At 36.9% G+C, this 23399-nt stretch overlaps 1 protein-coding gene across 1 annotated transcript in view; it reads right to left on the reverse strand.

The window, feature by feature from the left end:
- FBXL13 (F-box and leucine rich repeat protein 13) overlaps nucleotides 1–23399 on the reverse strand; it is a 90382-nt gene that overhangs the window by 14546 nt on the left and 52437 nt on the right. Inside the window, 6 exon segments of the mRNA XM_055711977.1 lie at nucleotides 4913–4996; nucleotides 12539–12665; nucleotides 13829–13948; nucleotides 17449–17611; nucleotides 17768–17885; nucleotides 18513–18611. Of these exon segments, the coding sequence (XP_055567952.1) occupies nucleotides 4913–4996; nucleotides 12539–12665; nucleotides 13829–13948; nucleotides 17449–17611; nucleotides 17768–17885; nucleotides 18513–18611 (711 nt within the window).

Here is a 23399-nt window from a genome sequence, read left to right on the forward strand (position 1 = left end):
GTATTATTAGTACTATCATTACTATTGCTGTTATTATTACTCCTATTATTAAGACATTACAGCTACTACATGAGTTTTTTAATTTTTACATTAATACTTTTTCTATGATCTCTTCTACAAGGCCAACTGAAAGACAAAGGGACAATCTGACCAACAAAATGTATTAATGTATTTTTCATCTTAATTTGATACTTGCATCTCTGAAAGACAAATGAAAATTTTTGTCAAAATGCACATTAAAGTGTGTATTTTAAACAGTATCAAAGAATCCCACATAAAACTGCTTTTCATGAAACATGGGTAGTTACAACTTTGGCGTGCTATGCACATTCATTGTTTGCAATGAAACTCCTATGAAAGGCCACACATTCATAAAATATACTTTTCTCCTTTGCACTCTGAAACTTTGTTTACTTTTTGGCCTGAATCTTTTTTCAAACCTGAAAATATTTACTTCTAGGCCTACAAAGAGAAGGAGAAGGTAGATCATTATTTGAGTTTGTGGAAACAGTCTCTTGAAGAGCCTGCAGATTTGTTAACTCAAGAACAAAACAACCTAAAATTGCATTTCTTCACCTAATGCTGCCATGATGTGAACATCACATTTTGCCACTCAAGCAAAGCTTTAGCTTCAGTGAGAATCTCTCCTCTTCTGTGATGTCTAGCCTAAAACCACAGTGAGGTGCCTTAAACTTGTCACTGAGCTGAACTTCCAGGCCTGCTAATCTTGGCCTAAGACCAATGTAATTTGTCATTTACTGGAATGGAAATTCTACCTCTGTAGGGGAAAGAAGGAAATACTTATACAGTAGATTGCATAAAAAACACTGGTTGCACAAAGCTTTTCAAAACATTAAAGAATTAGTCCTGAGGTAAACAGGCTAAGGACCACATTGATAAGTAAGACATGTGCATGCACACAGAGACACACAAGTGCACATATTTATCATGCACAAATACTACGTATTTATCATTCTTTAAAAAAATCTGTAGTAATCAGACTATTGCCTTTGACACATTGCTGGTTTTTTCATAAGTCTTACCTAAACAGATTAAAAGAAACTCATGAAGTCTGAAATTTGTTTCACAGACTGGAATTTTAAAACTTTTTGTCTGTCTCCTCACTCTAGCTTCTATTTTTTCCTATCTATCTGTATAGCTGTAACAAGGCAGTGCTTCTTGGGCTTTGGGTTCTTGTTTTACTTTACAAAAATATTAAAATATCAATCAATGTTTTAACTTAAGTAGGACTGGATAGAGTCAACAAATAAGAATTTATATTATTTGGCTTACGTACCTTTCCTATTTCAATCTTAGCTCTACAGGCTATTTGTTACCTACAATACAGAAACATTCTAAACCCAGTAACTGAATGTTTTTTATCCACGTGTAAAAGAAACTGCATTCTCTTCAGAATTAGGCCTCAGATGTGATGACTTAACCGCTACATTCTCATCTAGGGTATGTAACACAAGCTCAAGCCAATATTTCAATGCCTGTGAGATATGTTTATCTTGGTTTTACTGGCATAGATTGTCTACATACATATTTAAAATATCCTTCAAAGTTAGGTTCTGAATTTGCTCTTAACTTTAAGTCTACTACATTATTTTGCATGTAGCACTAAATTTATATTTGCAATCAAAGGGAATGGAACTTTGTTTGCTCTCTTCATCTCTGCATCCCTGGTTCTATGCCTAAGAAGAAAATTACAAAAGAGGTTTTGAAGATGCAAAGATAAATAATGTTTGCAAAACATTTAGACACTATAAAGAATAGAATAGCATATGAAAGAAATAACAAAATTTTCTAACCTATGTGCACAATTTTAGTTCTGTGTAAATAAGGCCTGAGAACACACACAAACATCAATGGAAATACTAAATTGCTACTCATTAAGTGAGCAACATCTGAGTTATGAATGAGGAAAGTTCCTATTTACAAAATAGGTGATCACATAAACATTTACTTACTGTAAACAATAAAGTGGTAACAAGTAAAAGAATGAGCACTGTACAGTCAACATTATTTCTGTTTATATTATTTTTGGTTATATTATTTAGTTAATGTATAACTTCCCAGCAATTTACCTAACAGTGTTAGTAAAGCCCTCTTAATATGCATTTTCTTTTTACATTATTTAAATATTCTTTATATAATCAAAGTATAACAAGTCATGCAGCATACAATGGGGTTACTCTCTGCAAATTTTCCATAAACTCATATCCTTCAGTTTCAACTTGCAAAAAAGGATTTGCCATTTTGTTCTGAGTTACTTCATACCTCTTCTTCTGCCCTCCCTGGAACCTTGACAACATGGCTTCTGTAACTCCTACATGTACTCCCTGCTAATGCTTTCTTCCTCAAAAAAGTTCAAATTCATACAGATAACAAGGAAAGCATGAACATTTCTTTTTTCACAGTCTTTTTTTGAACTTACTCTGTGTAGTGAGACAACTAAAATAGCTTCTTAGCCATAAGCATAGCACAATGCAGAAGTGAATATTCGAAAGCAGCAGCGCTGGCACTACATGACTTTCCATGAGGTACACAAGATGTACATACTTGATCATTGTTTTAGTTAAAAACATGGAACTTTACACAGAACATTCATGAGTGGCTACTCAGAATTATTCCTAAAAGAAGCACATCCTAATGGCCTGACATGTATGTTGGGTAACAAGATTCAATCCAGATGCATCCCTTGTGGTACAGCAACAACTGACTCATTCTTACAGTATATGGCTATAAAATGATGGATGTTGGAGCTTTACAATGGAAAAAATGTAGAAGCTGAAGACTGGGATTATGTGATGGCATTGCCTGTACCTGCAGCCTTATGATCTGCAACTGTTTATGGGCATGAAATTGATATAATTAAAAAAACACTATTAAAGCATTTCTGTTACATATGGTTAGAAACAATTTGCAGTTACAGAAAACAGTGCTCTTATTTGGATGTAAATCCTCTGTCCTTCCTAACAAGATGGATGGTTCTTTTTTCCACTGTAAAGTTACCAACTAGCGTTTATTTCTTATATTGTTCTGAAGCACAAAGCAGTAAATCTATGCAATTGTATTGAATTTGTCAAATGTCCATAAGGATTGAGGTAAACTTCAAGCAACCTGTGAGGATACAGAATTTCACAGTTTAACTATACATTTTGGCAACAGCCATCTCCTTTCCTTCCTTCTCAATTTTCAAACTAGGTTCATTTCATGCCCACTAGGTTATATATGGAAGTAAAAAGCAAAAGTTGACCCTATCCACCCTTCTCATGCCACTTGCAATTGAACAGATCTCAGTCGTATTCCCCCAGCCACCCCCTTTCCAGACTGCAGGTTCCTTCCTTACTTATCTGTTCCTTTTATGGATCATCCTTATTACCCTCTCTGAATCTTTTCCAGTTTCCAATTCAGTGCTTTACCCATAAAAAGAATTACACTGATACCAAATAACTGACTTTACCAAAACAAGACAATGAGTATTAATAAATCAGAATTTAGTATGTAGTTACTGCTGTGATGATAGTGTAAATCTAGTAAGAATCTGGATGGCAAATCTCATTGACTTTCATTTTTAAAAAGCAAGAGTCAGTAAATCAGAAATATTAAAGAAAGTATAAACATTGCAAAATGAAATTAAAGTACTGTATTAGTATTAATATTTCTTTGCTGGTTATTCAAAAGAAAAAGTATTTTCTCACGGTGTAATTTCATAACTTGTCATCAGTGTAAATAACTGCCTTTGTGGCAACGTTAATTGGTAGGTTGCCTTTCTACAAATTAATTAATTTCCTGTCTGATTACTTTATAAAGATTATTGACCCTGGGAAATTTCTAAGTCCATAAGCTAAGTATGAGATCAGAACACTAAGCACTATGTGTTTTAACCTAATATTTCTATTTTAAGAACAGTATCTAGATTTATATTGCTCAGATATAATATTTAAATTTGAAAACCACTATATATAATAATCATTTTAAAAAGGAAAACCAATGGAAATAATAAAGTTTAGCGAGGTTCACTAGACGTCTTGCTGTGAGCATGATGAGATCTTTAGAACAAGAAATCAGTATTTCAAACATCTAGCTTAAAATACATGTAGTACTTTTTCTAGCAGATTAATTTCATCATTAGATATGAATAAATTATGCTTTTGAAGTTTTTTTAGGACATTTTAAAAGGCTTTATTCAAATAATGACACAGTTCAATTTGAGATGCTTTTCCCATAAAAGAGCTAAGACTATAATCTGGAGAAGATGCACATGCATTTCTTATTGAAATATAATTTGTTGGTTTTAATCATAGTAATCATATCATTTATGCTGGTAAGAAATAGGCCTTTAGAGGTATACTGAGACATATTTTTGTATCACTAAGCGATAATGATGTGTAGCAATATATCAAGAGCACATGAGGAATCAAGTGTAACAGACTAAAAGAAATTCAACTATTCCATTGAGCTAGGCATGCCAAGTCATCTAAATACAGCATTCAACAAATGACTGACTAAAGAAGCAGAGACCTAAAGACAGCAAGACCTAAAAGCTCACACCAATGATGAGAACAGTATGTTTTAGACAGAAATTGGTGAAGGATTTGTGGAGTAAGAAAGAAATTATAGTATCAGCAATTTAGATTGCAATTTGCACAGTACAATTCAGCAGAAATTAAGGCTTTTATGGAGTGAATTTCAGAGTCAAGCAGAATTCAAGACACATCATGGAGGGAATAAAAAATGGAAAGCAACAAGAGGGGAGAGTAATTTGTAAGAGTGAGAGTGTAGAATGGTGTAATGAAGAATGAATGATGACACGTAGAGTTAAATAAGATCAGTTTTGGGCATGGTTAATTTGAAGAAATAGAGAGGCTTCCAGGAAACACCAAGAAAAGAGATGAAGTTTTACCTGAATCCCAGTATCACTGATGTTTTTGCATTCTGATATAGAAAGTTCCTTTATTTTTCCATGGTGGCCAAGGGCTCTCAAGCCCTACAATATTCCAAAAAAAAAAAATCTTAAAAATCAGTACATGCAATTATGTGTAATTACTTTTAATATGTTAAGGGAGTCAATAATAACCAATGTCTCTATATTAAAGCTTCTAAGAATTACAGCACCTTTTAAGAAATTCTCTTCATCAGAATGCATATAGTTTATCCTCCAATTTTTTGCTTGAAGCATGACCAAGGGTTAAGAATTCTTTGCAGAAATAATTCAATTGAGAAAGCAAAAAATTAGATTTTCCTACCTGTTCAGAAAGGAAGAAACTGAAGAAAAGTAGCATGGCGTGAAATATTTCCACAGGACACAGACCAAGACTCTCATAAAGCAAAATACATCTACAAATCTCCTCCAAAATTTGGGTTTGAAAGAACTTTTCAAAATTCTTTTTTGTTATTGTTGTTGTTGGAAGATCAAATAATATCTTAAAATTGCCACCTTTAAAATTTGCTTACCAGTAAGGGCTTTACGACTACAGCTATGGTACAAGACCATATGTGAAATGGTGTAGTCACTCTCCTAGGTGCATGAACAACCCCCATATTCAAGACAACAGGAAGGTGAAAACTTGGGCAATTCCTGTTTTAGGAGTGCGAAAGGATCTGAAGATGCTTTGTGATTTTTACTGCTTGTACACCAGGAAACCAGACCATGTTCTGATCCTAAACTCTCTAACCTGAAGGAGAATTAAATACCGATTTTGTAAAATATATTTTGATAGTCACAGCAGAATATCTCTGTGCTTCGTATCAATAATGACAGTAAATTCTGCTGAAAAACAAAGTTGTTGCTTTATTCTGTATGGTTAATAAATTATCTACAATTAGGCAGCAAACAGCACTGCACAAAGAGGAAATATCATCCTGAAAAAATAAGCACGTGAACATAGTGTCTGGAATGCAGATGTGGACACTGTAATGATAATGCTGGAAGAGTGTGGCTGGTGTTCAAATTTTGCAAATTCCTGAAATCTCACAGGCTGAATAAAAAAAAAAAAATGGAACAATCAAAAAGATTTCCAATCCTGGCTACTTGTGAAAACAAAGATATTTGCATTTTTCTCAGCAGACGCAGTTATGTGGTGAGCATTACTTTCAACAGCTTCATGAAAATCTACAGAGTTCAATTTTTTTTGGGCAGAGCACTCCCATTCCAGACAAAAAAACAGTTATGTACTTAAACCCCAAATGTGTTTATGTCAGAACTTGAATTCCTTACAGCAGACACTGATAGTTATAGGTGTGACCTTACGGACATAACTTCTTCTTGCATTTTCTTTATGTAAAAGTGGCATGACTTTAACGTACTTGATAATAAAATATTAAAGAATATTATAAAGATTTTTTTGCTACATGACAACTAATGCTGCTATGACTTCAAAGTTCTAATTTGTAATAATTTTATATGACTAGCATGACATGGAATCACAGAACAACTTTCTTTTTTTTCCCCCCTTTAAAATTAAGGTCTCCTTTTAGATGTTTCATTAATAATTCCAGATTTGAGAAGGGAAAGCGTGAAGACATGGAAGACAAGGAATGCCATTAGGAATTGTCTGTTACATACAAAAACTACAAAACTTTTATGTTTCTAAAAATAAACATCTTCAAACAAGCTCTACACAGAAAGTTTTGTGTGTATAAATCTTTTAACTATTATTTTTGTATCTAACATACATACAAAGGAGCCAATTATCACTAGTTTTATTATATTTCCTGATTTACTCAGTAGTATTCTCTCATAAATACCATCAGGGATGCCCATTCAGAACACTAACCTATTTCTAGAGACTTCCATCTTTTATACTAAGCCTCCCAACATTTTTGAAAGATATGCTCAGAGCAATCATATTGTCATTGGGACTCCTGGAAATAGATGCTAGCAAAACAAATACTGTGCAACATACAGACTAGGATCACCCACCCACTCTATGTGTCTCCAAAAACATATTTCCTCTTTAACATCAAGAAATCACCCCATATATCTTGGATCAATCTTCTGTTGCGATGGAGAAAGGGAAGACTTTGTCCTGCATCTCTTGTATAGCATGTATTACCATTTCCATTTAGAAAACAACTTTAAAAGAAACTCCTTTATTCCTCTCCAACAGCTGCTTTTCTCAAGCAATTTTTGTTCTGTTTGATTTACTTTATTACATGAGGCCTACAAACATTTATAGATCATCATTTATTATTATTTCACTATGGTTTTTGAGCTAAGAAAATGAGTATTGATTGTACCAGTCAGTGAGGGTCTTCACTTGCTAAAGACGAAAGTTATTTGTGGCTATGGCATAGCAAAGAACAACTCTTTATTATTTATATTCACAAGCTGCAAGTCTGCCTTTCAACTGCAGACTGCAATGAATGTACTGTCTCTCACTAACAATAACCATGTGCTACACTATTTTCAACTTCTGAGATTTCTGTTCACATATCTCTTTGTAATCTGAAAGGTCAGCATCTGTAATGTATCTTTATGTTCCAGAGATACACAGATGTTACTTCCTGTTCATACCCCAAACAGATTGACCTCAAAGTGACTCCAATCTTAGAAGACAGCTCTTAAGAGGTATCTCCTACCTTCCATTTCTGAGCCATTTAATATTAAATGACTCAACCTACCCTCTAAAATGCTCAGATTTCTGCATAGATTAGCCACAGCCAGGCACCAGTTTAATAGATCAAACACTAGAAGAGAAGAATGTGATTCCTATCATGCAGTATGCTTTTGCTAATAACAATATGTATGTGACAGAACAAAGTTCCGTTTCAGATAGCAAAAACCTTCTGAGAAATGGGTAACTTCTTAAGCAAATGTGGCCATACTGTTTCCCATACCAATTTCCAATACCAAAGGTGGGTCAGATCTGTTTACAGGAACATAGCATGCCATAAAATTTAATTTCTACACCTAAGACCATTTGCAGTTAGTCCAGATCATAACTTATGAAATACAGTTGCCTGCGTTTCTTAAGACTAAGTCCAGACAACAGGGCTTCCATTGTAACGAAATACACTGTAAAAATATTGAGCCAAATTTTCAACATTGCTAAATACCTTTAATTCCTCCTGATTTGCATTGGGACTCATGGTGTTGGCACATCTGTCATTGATTATAATGACTCTGTGTTAGTATTTCCTGTTTTTATGCAGAATTAAGTTTCTAAGTCTCCAGGTTAAATTCTCTCTTTCTCTATTCTCCCAAGCAAACTGGAGTGCTAATATACGAATTTAGAGCCCACTTTAGTATATTTTAACAATTCCTTTTCCCTGCCTTGGGAATGCATAGGATTTGTCACATCCTTTCCTTTGGAAATCCATTGCAACTAATTCATTTGCAGTCTGTTGCTGGTTATATCTATTAGACATGATCGTATTTTTTGCTTAACCTTTACAAGGCTCTTCCCCAGTTCTACTGGCCTGATTTTCTAACAGACCAAAATGTGGAGCCAGGCTATGGGTTCAAGTCACTGTAGATTCAGAATCCCACTAAAAATGCAAAGAAATTAGGTAACTGTGGCAAGCTAAATTGCCACTTTGGTTTGGGTAACTTATTTTTAAAATATTAATAAATATTTATGTTGCAGCCTGGCTTTCAGGACCAGCCAGAATCTGAAGATTATTAAGTGTGGACACATAAGAAAACAAAGTTGAGATAACTGTTTATACATCCATATAACCACTACTCCAGAGGTCCCCATGATTCCAAATTATCCTCAACTTTAAAGAGTAACTTATACATAGTGCACAAAAAATTCTGTGACTGATGAACTGACTTGATGCCACAGATAATTCTGGAGGAAGCATTTCAGTCAGAAGACAGAATGGAGGCTTAGATCATTGTGAGAGAGAATTTCATGCGTGACAGTCATTGCAGAAGAAAATGCAGAAGAATACTTCCCTGTATACTTCATATTTCCTTTTAATCTTTGATTTCAGAAGTGTATCAGGGTTCTTCCCATTTTTAAAGTATTTTACTCTTTTTCATGTTTCAGGGTATTATTTTATCTCTCATTATTACACTGCATATAATTCACCACTGATATTAAGCTTCCCTGAGTCTACGTCAGGGCATCTACTGTTTTGATGGATGCAACTAATTTCTTTCAGAATTCCTTTTATCATTCTTTGCTATGCTTTTCTGTCTAAATCCTGCTTGACTTAAGACACTTTCTTCAAATGTCCTGACACTTCTATACTTAATTTGATTATTAAAGTCTCAAGAAGATGGGTGGTCCAGGCCATATGCATCAGCAATTTGTGTCAGAATGAGGAAAGCCAGGCAGCTGCACACTTTCAGACTCTCAGACTTGGAGCAAAGCTGCCAAAGCCATATCATACAGACACCAGAAAAAGTTCAAGACATTGTAACAAAAATACGGAGAGTATGAGAACAAAGCTTATAACTAAAACTGCTTCCCTAACTGATGGAAACATTGCCACTGAGTCTGCTATTATAAGAAAGAGTAATAGGTTTTAGTCCTAAATGCTAATGTTTCCAGCTCCATAATAAAAGCTGCACATATTGTAAATACCTTTACAATAGTATCTAAAATGACTTGTGATATTATCTATGCATTCATGAATGTATTTACCATCCTCACAATTGAAAACATTGTGGTCCCTATTTCAGGGAGTTTAGAAGAGCAAAACGTGAGGGAAAACAATGAGGGATGGGAAGCTAGCTGGAAGAAAAAGGGAGTTTTCTCAAAGAAATTAAAGGTTGGGTTTTTTCAAAGAACTCAGTATCTTTGCTCTGTCATTGCAGGTTTTTGTTTAAAAAAGAAATGCTGTCACCAGGTTGCAAATCTTTTCATTTTTAAGTGTCTTTTAAGTTGTTTTCAACTGTAAGAAACCGATTTCTAGTACTTCAGGATGACAAAAATGGAACAAATGTTCTTCCCATTGTTAAAAGTTATTGAGACTTAAAAATGTGTGTTATTTGTTTTTTAAAAAATCAAGTTAAAATAAAGAAGGAAATATTTTCAGAAATGTAAAAGGATGAATGCTAAAATAACTGACTAAATTAATATTCAAAATGTACTTGGGGGGTGTATTTAAAGTTATGTGATTTATAAGAGTAAACCCAATATAGTTAAAGCCCTAATGAGAAAAGGACTGTAACTTCTTCAGCATGCCACCAGTTTCCCATATGCATAAAACTGACATCCATCTTCATTGGATGACATTTGGTTTTATTAATGCATGGTCTTTGACTTACTTAGCAAGACACTTAAGCACACATATAACTTAAGCCTCCAATGAATTACTTGCCTTATTCTAGCTTTGTGTTTATAAATTTGCCTAGGCATTTTCTCTCTATGTAAAATGCCTAACTTCCCACACAATATCGAAAAATGAACGTATGCAGCCTTTTTTTTTTTTTTTCCCAGACTTTCTGTTTAGGAGTCGACTCAGGGCAAGGATAATAAACCTCTCCAAACATGAGAAAGATTTTTCATGTATTTCTTATTAGCACTGCATTTTTAATTACTGAAAATCCATAGGGTACTGTAAATTTTTTATTTATTTCTTTGTTACAAGATCTCTTGTCAGGGACAATTCTAAGAGTCGATATATTTCTTCCAAATGCAACAAATTCCTGAATGAAAGACACAACACAACAGGAACCTTCATTTCTTGGACATCAGAGTAACTACGTAAGAGGAAGGCACCAACAGTGGAAAAAACCTTCCATTTTGATTAAGTCAGTCATACCTGAGACACAAATCTGTAAGAAAATCTGACTCTACTGTATCTTTTCTCCCCTATCCTTTCCTTATGTATATGTCACTCTTACTGCTGTAAATTCTGCTCTGCTCTGATGAGCAGAATGATTCTGCTGTCATTTGAAAAAAACAGAAATGAAAATTCTTGTGTAGTGCAAATCTATGTTGCACATTCTATGTTTTTCACGCTAAATAGCAAGATAGCAAAAGCAACAGAGATCTATTTCACAGGCTGCAGGAAAGCATATGAGCCTTACAATTTTTCTTTAGCAGCACAGCATAATGGTGTTGACTACTGCACATAAAAAGCTGTATTCTCTGTTACATTTTTACATTTAAAAAAATACTTACAAAGTCTGAATTGAAAGAGATCTTACTATTCCTCTATATGCCAATAAAACATGTAATATAAAGTCAAAGCATACAAATAGCAGCTTGTTACAAAGCAGACTACTAGATATTCTTGTATCAAAGTTCTAAGATGACAGAATGTATTTATTATGTATGTATGTATGTAACCTACTTAAACAGAGCAAATAGCAAAAACCGTAACAGTTTTGTAGCTAGTACTAGCAATCAGTTCAGAAATTACAAAAATGATAAATGGTCGATTTCCGGGTTAGTTTATCATCTTGTGGGAGAGAGAAAACTGAAAGCCTCAGAAATGTAGTGTAAGCAAAACAGTTTGGCTTATTGCCAAGGTCACGGGTTGTGCTATGTGAAAACTAGAGTAAGAAGCAACACAGCATTTTAAAAGACTAGCTGTGGCAGGCAAGGAGAAAGAAAACATTTATGCTGAAACATTGTGAGACTGTAATTCAAGGCAGCATTAATTTCATTCCAATATAATTTCATGATATTTTAAATGATCACATTAAACGAAGTTGTCTTGGATTTCCCAACCTTCGTTATTTAGCTTAATCTTGTTTTTTTTATTTTCAGGCCTCCATTAAAGATGCAGGCATTTTAATTACTTTTCCACATTTTAATTACTTTTGCACAAACTCTGTGTTAGAGACAAATAATAAAGTTCTTAGAATTCTGTTTGAACAGTGACTGAATGAATAGTCTCTATGGCAAGTTTTCTTCATGAGGTTTCTCCTAGATTTCTGAGTTCAGTGAAAAGTTTGCCCCAGAAGTAAAAGAAACAGCAGAACTGGCTCTGAACCCTGTGCACAAGGCAGGACCTGCCAAGAACATCCAGTGTGGAGGCCTGTAATGTTTAACCTGGCTCCTGCACCAGCTATTTTGCTTTCTACAGTCTTAGCAACTTGACACATCGAAGATACCTTGTTAGTAATTCTTTCACTAGCAATTACTTTCTAGACCACAGTGTAGAGCAGCATCTCTGCTAGAGCTAATATGCAGGGGTTTTCACCATAAAACCTAGTGCACAGAAAACACAATTTTTATGACTTTAAATGTTAAAAATACCAATTTTTCAGTTTTCCTCAGGGCTAATCATCCTGAAGCAAAAAAATTCTGTTTAATAAACATTATTTTCAGACCACATTTACAGCAGCCAGACTTCCTCTTTCTGACAGTTTCTGTTTCTCTCTTTCAAACATAAAGTTGCCCAGCTTAAGAATTACCTTTGATTTGTTACTGCCTATACATGGGCTAATACTGTGCTATTCAAGTTTCTAAAATATGTTTTAATGATACTGCAACTTCACTGCTTCATATCCATGCAGGTTTTTAAATGAACGGATTTTTATTACCTTTTTTTTTTTTTTTTTTTTTCCAGAAAGCCCAGATACATAGTAAACACATTCTTCATGCTTTAATTATATATATACCTTATCTGAGATGCTGGTTCCAGAGATACCAATGGATATCAATGACGCCATATTTCCCAAGGCTTCCATTCCAGCATCAGTCACATTTTCACAGTGACACAGATTTAGATAGGTCATTTCATGACGTCTAAATTAAATAAAAAATCGGAACTGTCAGTTTTCCATTTTTGTTCCAGAAATGTAGTATAGCTAATAAATTTTTGTAATAACCCTTCCTAAGTGTTTTCCAGGGCACCTATGAAAATAAGCAGTCTAGACTTCTGAAACCTAGCTTACATGGGCACTTCCAACGATTCTAATCATAATGCATAAGCATCACAAATATTTCAAATCATGAACAGCAATCAAATTAAATAAAAATTTGGAAATCAAGGAGATGTATTACATAAAAATATTTTTTTAATTAGTTTGGTGCTTGTCTTTTTCCTATGTCCAAATCTCTCATATCTTGCAGAGGAACTTCAAAGCTCACTGCAATGACGGAATTCAGGACCCCATGGCTGTACCCACACCCAGCTACAGCAATGTAAATAATGGTACACAGCAAATGAAGACATTGCCAGGTTCTGCACATCAGCACTCACTGACCATACAAGGGAAACTGAATTTTACTGCGTAAGTAAGCACCATAAACTGTATCTTCTCATAATCAAACCAGAAGACCTAAGAAATGTGACTCCTAAAGCAGTGCATTTAGGCTCAGAGCCTTAGGAGTAACACTCCATCATTAAAACAGAGAAGGCATTCCCTGGCTTACCAGCAAGCATGCTACCATTATTCACAACTACTGCTACGAAAGCATAAACAGGGGCCTCCTGAGAGATCTAGTAAGGAGTGGAAAGACTGACTCCAATCTTCTCTGGAGACTTAAAAATTATCTTTCAATTGCCAATACCAATACTCCTGCTGAGGAACTCTAATTGAAGAGGTTTAGCAATTGAGCGTTTTCTGTTTGTGCAGACATATTTATGGAGTTTACAAAATGTGACTTCTACATAATAATCTTTTAATGCAGCTTTGTCACTGACAACCATCATTTAGGCACTTTCCCCCCCAAAAATTAAGACTTCTCAGGTTTCCATATTTATATTGATGAATTCACCTTTATATAATGGATCATTTTTAAGAGACTCACAATGCCAAGAGGGACTGGTCATTTATCTAGTACAATTTTCTATATACAATTGGCTATATAATTTTACCCATTTATTAACACATTAAGAACTTCAACATCAGAAATACACTGCAAGTGTAACCACACTAGAAAAATATTGTAGTGGACAACTGTACCTTTGTGCTATTTCTGTGACAGAAGCATCAGTGACATGAATACAATTAGACAAATTCAGCTCTCTTAGCTTAGCTCCAGAAGAACCTTGTACAAATGTTCTTACACCTCCATCACTGATTCTAAAAGAGAAATGTAGGCAATATTTATAATGTGCATTTTTCCTACTCCATACAAGTCAATATATAATTTGTAGATATATATAACATATCTACATTGTAGATAAGCAGAAATGAATAACGATATTTTTTAAGTAGCCTTTTAAACCCAAAAAGGAGTCAGCATAATTAATGGCTCAATTAAAAGATGCTGCTCTTTGGAAATACTGAAAACCAGAACTTTCTGAAAAAAAGTCTGTTGGAGATTATGAGAACTTCCATTAGTTCCAATACTCAGATAAGATAGCACTCCAATTAATATTTTTGTTAATTTAAGGAACTGAAATATTTTAAAGGAAAAATAATCTTCTAGCACAGAAGCACAAGTCATAGGTAGTATATATAGGTAGTAGCTATTCTGTACACACACATGAAGAGTTAACCTGAGTTCTTCCTCAGAATGTTTCACTTAATTGTGTATCTCATACACGGCTAACTTATAACATACACAAAGGTTATAAAAATTAAATAGAAAATCTTTTAGTCAAGTTGAGAGGACTGGAGAGCTGACTACAACTTGTGTGTTTCAAAACAGTTCATATCTGTGGTATGTTTAACATTACTGTACACTTAGCCTTTCAATGCATTCCCAGTATTTCTTCTGCATTCCCCAATGAATAAAAAATTAAACCCAGAATTCTGCAGGACAGAATAATATTTTGGCTTGTACAGTTTGCTGCAGCACAAAGAATCACTGCAAATCCCAAAGTCCCAGAAACATATGGGTAAGAATAGCACTGCTAATAAAACGATAACCTGAACAGAACCTCATTGTGTGACCATAAGCTACAGATGAAGCCATGATTCATGAAGTGTTAAGTAATCACTCTGCAATAATTCAACCACTGTGGTAGTTTTGGTGTTATTTTACTGTGCAGTTGTTTTTCATTCAAGATAGACAAATTTAAGAAATATACTTTCAGAATAATTAACTTGCATAAAATCTGTAACGAATGCAGAGACTGGCAATACAGCCAAGCAAGTTAAAAAAAAAATATTTTTATATATATATATATATATATTCTGTAACCACACTGGGCTTGAGGGCTGAAATTGCCAGGTTATAACTGTTTTAATAATTGTTCTGTGAATACATATGCTAAGTTCCTCTAGTCAGTTGATTAACTATATAAGAACACTGCCCACACACTGCTTTAACATACATTAATTTAACATATTCAAACTGGAAAAACGTGGCAAGTGTATGGGCCACCACACTGCCTATCTTCAATTTTAGCTAACATTTTAATCACACCTCTATTACTTCTTAATTCTAATCATCATCAAAAGTTAATTTTCTTTCCTCATTTTTCACATGTAGTCGAATACTTCCTGTAATTTAAGAATTCTGAATTGGTACATTTGCTCCTTTTGTCCTTTTCATTTCTCAAAAAATTCTCCATATGACTGTTAGAAAAACTGACTCTTAGACTAAGAAAAAAGGTCACTGAAAAAAGGAAACTGATTAAGAGCACGGAGATGGCTAAGCATTTCAAAACCTGTTCTTAAGATTTTACCACTAATATGGCGCTTCCCTTGATTCTGTGAGGAATCCCCCAATGTTTCTAAGTCACAATGTGGATTTTTATAGGAATTTATAGGAATTCTCAAATAAGAGAAACATACAGGTGAACAATTCCCCCTTTGTAGTTTCCTGTCTCGAGAGAAACTCTACCAGCCTGTACGGCGTTGGTGCGCCAGGCGTGTGCGGCGGCGGCGGGGCGGCCGCTGTGCGCAGGTGCCCGCAGCCCCCCCTGCCCGCCAGCCCGTGCCAGCCGGCTCCAAGGCGGCCCCGCCGCTGGGCAAGGCCGAGCCCTCAGCCACGGCGGCGGCGCCCCCGGGGGGACAGATCGCAGCGGGGGGGACCCCGGGCCGGGGCAGGGGGTGCCCGGAGGGGGCCGTGCCCCCGGGGGCGGGCAGCCCGCGCCGCGCCGCGCCGCGCCGGAGCAGCTCCCGGCAGCGGGGAGCGGAGCCCCGGCCGGGGCCGGGCTGCGGGCAGGGCCGGTGCCCCCGGGGGCGGGGGGCCCGGGCTGGAGCAGCCTGTGCCTGAGGGGCTGCGCCCCGCGGGAGGGCCCCGCGCAGGAGCGGCCCGGGCAGAGCTGCAGCCCCCCCGCGGGAAGGGCTCCCGCTGGAGAAGGGCCTGGAGGAGCGTCTCCCGCGGGAGGGCCCGGGCTGGAGCCGGGCGGCGTGTGAGGAGCCTCCCCCGGAGGGGGCCGGGGCGGCGGAGGCGGCGGGGGAGGGACCGGCCGCAGCCCCGGCCCCGGCCCCCAGAGCGATCTCCCTGCCCGGACCCCCGCGGGCCTGGCTGGGGGTGGCTCCCCTGCCCGGCTGGGGGGCACGGACACCAGCCGGGGTTAAACCACCACACAAGTTTAGATGTGTTACAATCTCTAACTTTGTTAATGCTGAAACTTTTACGAGTATCTGCAAAAGCAAGAAAATAAGTGCAGAGTTTTACAACAGGTTTACAACTGCTTAAAAACTTTTGTTAAGGTAATTCCACAGCTCTTTAGCAGTAGGAGACAGTAGACACGTGTGAAGGCACTTGCAGCCCAAGATCTGGCTGACAGGCTGGAAAATCCAGCCTTCTAACCGTGAAACCAGAAAATGCAGGCAGCTGTGCCATCTGCCCAGTTGAATGACCAACATGATGTCATGGTATTGCTCCAGCACTTCCCAGCACATCTACATGCAATGTTATCAGATTTTTGTACAGCATCAACAAGCACAAAAAATACTTTAGTTACACATTAAAGCAGAACCCCTAAAACTTCACATAGCATCCAAAACATTAAGATAAGCAGCAATTCTAGCTTCTTTGTATTATTTTATAGGTCTGTTGATTTTGAAATGTTTTGCCTTTCCCGTTCCCTCTCAACCTTGACTCCATCACCCTGCCATAGAACAGGGAACAAGCCTGCAGCTTTGGAAGCCCTTTCATATGTCTGTTTCTACCAATACGTGACACATCCAAAGTGGAAAACAGTCTTGGCATAAAAGATATCCTTCCTCTTACAACATCAATTACAAAGTTGTCTTGGTAACTGTAATAATTTTGTAGGGTTTTTTATATCTTAGTACTAGGTAGTTATAAAGTATTATTTTAATATTCACAAAATTAAACAATATCCTAATTTTGACAAAGTTGTGACACTGGAATTGTCTTTGGTTATCATTTTCATCATCTTTGTAGCCACATTTCATCAGCAAAACATGCCGTGGCTGTTAAGTAATATTACATCTACAGTTAACTCTCTTCCTTGAACTGGAGCAGCAACAAACGGATTTTTGAAAAAATGATATAGAAACAAAAAGTACTTGTAATTTTTTTTAAATATTAAAATACATGTATTAATATTCTAAGAATTTATTTTTAAAATGGAAAGATGTGTTAACAGGAGTATAATTAACTTTACTAAAATTCCTTTGCGATGGTTTACAGAAATCTGGGTGTGATATAGTACCTTGTGCAGTCTGCTACATTCAGTACAAGAACATGCTTCAACGGTGAAATCATCTTTAGACCAGCATCTGTAATCTTCTGGCAATCAGCCACATGAGTGCGCCTGATGTATGGGCAGCATTGACTCATCAACTTGAAACTTAAATCAGTAATTTGGTTATTCCCTGTTGAAATATATAAAGATGTAAGTTACACATCTGACATACATTACGGGCCTGATCCAAATACCCACTGAAATCAGCTGGAAGATGCATTTCAGATTATCTGGATGAGTTTTAAAAATACATCATCCTAATAATTTTATGAATTATTATACCAACCTTCAATGCTGACCTTGACAAGTTTACATTCAGCAAGGGCTTTAAAAGTTGTGTCAGAAAGATGTGGAGAGTCAAGGAAGACAACAGACATTATCTGTTGGCATTTTTCAACCAGAGCCTTCGAAGGGAAAAAGGAAACACGGAGTAAAATATTTTTATACCTATGCTGTCATGTAACAAAAGATCAGCAAATATTCTGCATATAATACAGAATGTTACAATTTCAAACAAACAGTTGCAATACATTTTTACTGTAACTTCTAGAAAGTAAGTGGTATATAAACTACTGAGATTCTCCATATATTTATTATGTTTGGGAACACAAGGAAAAGAAGTAAGTGGAGACATAAAGTATGGCAGAAACCCGAGACAGTCATTGAGTTAACAATCACTTTTGCAGAAGCCTGAAAATTCTTTTTCTGATGGCAAAAATCAAGTAGCAGAACACTGTTCCCATATACTGTTTGCTTTAACACTGAAAAAACTGAAACCCCCTCATTTACAAACTGGAAGGCCATAATTCAGCCACACCCATGCAGTAAAAGAAGACAAGACAACTGAAATTTTCTGAAAGTGACTGCAAGTGAGCAAGATTTTCAAAAGTAATTAGATAATAGTTTTTTTAAAATGTTTTCAGGGAGAAATTTTCCTCTTAAATTGTAACTGCGTAACTTTCTTTAAAGTCAGTTGAGAGGATAAGTCTCAGAAAGTTTCTCCAAGTACAGATTTATTTTCAATTTCTTACTTGAATACATCCATCTGTAAGAGTTGGCATTTTGTTGATTAGCAAATCTTGAATCCCACTGCAGCCATTGGCAATATTTTTGAAGCCATCAACTGAAATCTAAGTAAGAAATAAAATATTTTTGTCTTAGAAAACTAAGAAAACTTAGAAAACTAACAAAAACAATACAGGAAAGGCTTGAGATCTTTTCAATATTTTAAAATCATAGGTACCTAGATGCTCACTAAAACAAGATATGCATTGATCCCACTAAAAGAAAAACAAAGCCATGAAGTATGCATAATATTCTGTGATTTTAACAACATAATCCAAATTCAGGATCTGTTCCAAAAATGCGTCTACTAAGCAAGCAAGAATAAGGCACAGCAATTTCTACGTAGCAATGAATGTCAGTCACATCCTTCTACCTTCGCTTTCCCAACCTTATGAGGTATTCACACATGGCAGATATTCACATTTATTGACATTAATTGAATGTAGTAAAAAATCTTCATTGGTTTTTCCAGACCCATAGTAAAAAGATAAAATAAAAAAAAAAAAAATCAGACGGGATACAAAGAAAGATCCTATGCAATCACAATAACATGTAGCTCATTTAAGGAATCCTTCATGCAGGACCATATCACTAACTTGGCGTACTCTAACAAAGCAATAGTCACTGCAAGTATGAATGGACAGATGGATCCATCAATTCAGTTTATTCTCTTTATCACTCCAGGGTGTGACTTCAGGGAGTGACTCCAGGGAGTCAGTTCTTCAACTGCCCAAATTCAATAGACATCAGCTCATTCTTGGACATACAAAGCAGTTCCTTTGACATACAAATCCTGTGTAAAGTAAAGGACGGTCTCCTTTGAGCTCCATGTTCTCAGACAACGTGGATGTGAACCATTCTCCCCCCTGATATTTGCATGTAGAGATCTCACTATTTCCCAGGGTTTTGAAGTTGTATATTATAACAATCTTGTGCAGCTCAGGCTACAGCCATGCTCTGCACCAGGAATTTGTTTGCAAAACATCTACAAAATAGCAGTCTGGCATGCCCTCCTGGGTACCAAATAAGGCCTGGGGAGACAAGAATCCGAAGAAGGAAACTTCAAAGATAAATTACACTGGGAGGGATTCTTGCTGTGCCCCACCTCTCCAGCTAATGCAGAAGCCTGATTTGCGTAGGTACATTGCTCAAGGGGAGTGGCAGTGTAAAACACAGGCTTTGCTTAGGATGTGCTTTTGTCTGACAGTGCTGCAGACCATTAGCGGAAACGAGATAGTCACAGAAAAGCAAGCCAGAAGTTAAGCAACAGCTGAGCACCCATCACACCTCAGTAGCAGTACACCAGAAGATGCTTCCAGCTCTTGTACTTGCAGCCTCCACCAGCTGTAGTACATGTGACCGCTCCCCCGCAACTCATCAGTGGAAACACAGGTCAAGCCTGCTTCCCTTCCACTCTAGCATTCAGCGAGGTGATAACAGATTGGGTTTCTCCCTCTTCTTTTTGCAAACTTAACGTTTGGGTTCTTTTGGCGTGTGAGGTTGGGTTTGTTTTTTTTTCATGAACCAAATATCTGATGTTGTTATAATCAAGGCAGACTGTCTTGTCTTTTCTGACACAATCCCCCACCTTTGAACTTAGGGCCAGGTTGGCTCGCTCTTTATTTTCAGGCTGTAGTGGCCTTTTAAAGAGATTCGTTATAAATCATTTTAAATATTTTGATGTTAAATGCTTGGTCTCTCCTTTGTAAAGGATTGTGGCACTCTTTGCACTTTTCCCTTGTGCAGGGGGGTGTCAGCACTTAGAGGGGAAACTGGCTACATGTCTGCCAAATGTGTTCTTAGGCTTAAAGCGTTCTGTGCAGGTCTTACATCCAGACAGACAGAATATGGTGTGCTTCGTGACACACACTGGCACAGTTAGCACTGTGGATGCAAATAGTTCGATGTGTTTTAAGCTCAGAGCAAGTGCAGCATGAATGTTTCTCCTGCCGTGGGTCTGTAATAGCCTGCAAAAGGAGAGTGTGAAAACCCTACGATCAAAATAACTATAGGAAATATTTCACAGGTAATGTGTGGTGATATGAATACCATCAACTTCTGCCTGTCAGCTGCCTGTGTTCAAGGTCAGATCTGATACAGTGCAGCTGTGTAACCCTGGATCAGGCACCTCTGAAAACAGCTATATTGTAAGAGATGAAGAAGAGCAAAATCTTGGGGGGCAGGAGGGAGGGCTGCAGAAAAGGGTTATGCAGAAAGATACCCATCTTTTAACCACAAGCTACTCTGAGCATCCAGAGCCTGCTGGTGCACTGCAGGCTCTCAAACTCCCTCCAACTGAGACATGCCCGCTGGACAAAAGGACACTATGGCTTTTGGAATGTGGCTGATGTGGGTAACACACATCAGGGAGGATCTGCAGATAGCACTGCAGTTCTCACCCATCAGCATGGATATGTTGGATGTGCCCACCCCAAATGACTGCAAAACAGCCAGTACTAGTGGAGGGCTACTATGGCAAAGACAATCCTTTTTTCATTCATCACCAGAAGGTAAAATGTCAGCATGGAAAGATGGGTGCTAGTTCTCTGGACAGATTATGAAATTCAGTTGTCCATATTCTATGGTTTTGTACTCAAATATTGGTATATGTAATGTAGGACAATGTAATCCTATGTCCAGTGTCCTCAGCTCAAAACCTCCAGCGCATATGAAAGAGATTAGCTTAAATTGTGAACATCACACAAGCAGCTGCCTAAAGGAGGTATTGGGAAGTGTCTGTTCTCTGCTGGTCAAGAAGCACTAATTGCTTTAACATGGCATGACCAATTCATTCCAGTAAGAGTTTATCTAACCCTGCAACAGGCCTCCTCATTGTTGGCTCTCAAGCAGCACAACAGAAGACAGCACATTTCTACAACACGCACCAAGTAGGTTAATATGTTAAAGCAAAACAAATCAGCCCCTAGAAATTTCAGTCTGAGGTGTGAATTTCTGGCAATTGATTCTTTCTCTTGGTCCATATACTATAAAGAGCAAACCATTCCCAAGAGAAGAATCAGTATGTTACATCATACAGTTTGCTGTAATATATGGTAATAATACTGTCTATTATAATCTGAATATAATGCCTTCTCAAAAGAAGACTGAGGTCTTCATTCTTCTAAAAAACCAGCCAGTTTGTTGAGCTGTTTGAGTACGCCTTAGCTGTTATGACAGTAGGAATTCCCCTTGTCACTGCTGAACGGATTTGGTATAATGAGAATTAATATCTCTGCTCCCAAGGAACAGTCAATCAGAAACCGAGATAGTGCCAAATGTGCCATATTCAGCTATGCCTGCTGTTCAGACTGATCTAAGAGTCAGTTAAAATGCATGCATCAGTTGTAACCAACTACAACTTACTCCTATAACTGCTAATCAAAGCAAGGTGTGGGGCCTAATGTGGCTGCTGCCAGTCGTTCTTGGGATTATTTTTTTACCATGAACTATGTTACACTGAGTACCTACCCAGGCTGGTGATCACAGATACAGAGAACAGGAATACAAGATCCCTCATGTCTAGGTACCTAAAATTCAGATGCAAATACAATTAAATGATGGATCTTAGTTACATTACATTACTTGTTGCTTTGGTCAAGATTTTAAAAATATTACTGGGAAAACCTATAATGTAGACTCAGAAGTTTGTTTTAAGCGCCTGACTTGGCAAATGTTAGCCATTTAACTGAGCAGAAAGATAAATATTTGCAAGGCTTACAGGTTGTTCTGATGGTTGTAGAAGAGGAATGACAGTTGAGTGGACTTTAAAATTAGGGAAATAGGTGGGGAAAATGCTAAGTCAAGAAAGTGCCAATAATATTGATGAGGATTTAAGAAATAGACTGCAAATGCTAAAGCCTTTGTTTACTCCACTGACCACAGGAATGTACCAGATGCCTATGTTAGACAATTAGGAAACCTAGGATCTCTGTATAGAAAAGAGCAAGAAAGATCCCAAGACAGGTCAGACCTGAAAAAGTCTGAAACACCTCTGGGAGAGGTGGTTTTCTAGGCATTACCTTAGGTTAGGCAACTAAAATTAAGTGAAATTCCCATTCTCGAAAGGATAGATAGTAGGTAGCAGATAATCAGATCAAATTCAACAATGTTAAGGGACAGAAATTGCGTATCTGTTTCTGGAGTTTAGTAATGATTGCATAATGTTAACTGCAGTCTAAAGGACTTTTAATCTCTTTGTCTGGAAAAATACTGTTTGCTTAACATAGCCATTTGATACCACAAATAGCAGCAATTTAGTGTTTTCCTCCATGTGAGCCAAAAACAATTATACTGAAGCAGCTAATAATACCCCTGCACAGATTGTTTCAAAATTTTTTAACTTGAACTGTTTTTTTTTAACTTAAAGCTGGATAATGGATCTTGGGCATCAGTTTGAGAAAGTTCCAGTACGAAACATGCATTCAGATAAGAGCCAGATCTGTCAACAATTAGATGCTGCTACAATATCACATGTATTTGTCTTATTTTCCTTTATTCCTAGAACAATAACATCTTAATCTTTAATTTATTTTCTAAAGCCCCTATGATTATCTATGAAACTCCAGGCACTCTTGAAGATAAGGTGTAGAAATACGAAATTTTGTGCACATTTTAGTTATACAATTGCTTTCTCAACTCACTTGGAATTTCAATGTTTAACAGATTGCCTCAAGAGCAAAAAGCTTGACCTGAGAATCAATGCTAGGATACATATAGAATTTAATACCGCATTCTTTGCCCCGGATCAGTCAAATCCCTCTTAAACCTTCTCCTTCAAACCAGTTCTGAGGGAGGATGTTTTGAAGGTTATTATGAGTCTTAGATCCTATAAAATTCTGCAAAACAGACTCTTC

Source organism: Falco cherrug, chromosome 5, assembly GCF_023634085.1.
Source record: "Falco cherrug isolate bFalChe1 chromosome 5, bFalChe1.pri, whole genome shotgun sequence".
Classification (NCBI taxonomy): Eukaryota; Metazoa; Chordata; class Aves; order Falconiformes; family Falconidae; genus Falco; species Falco cherrug.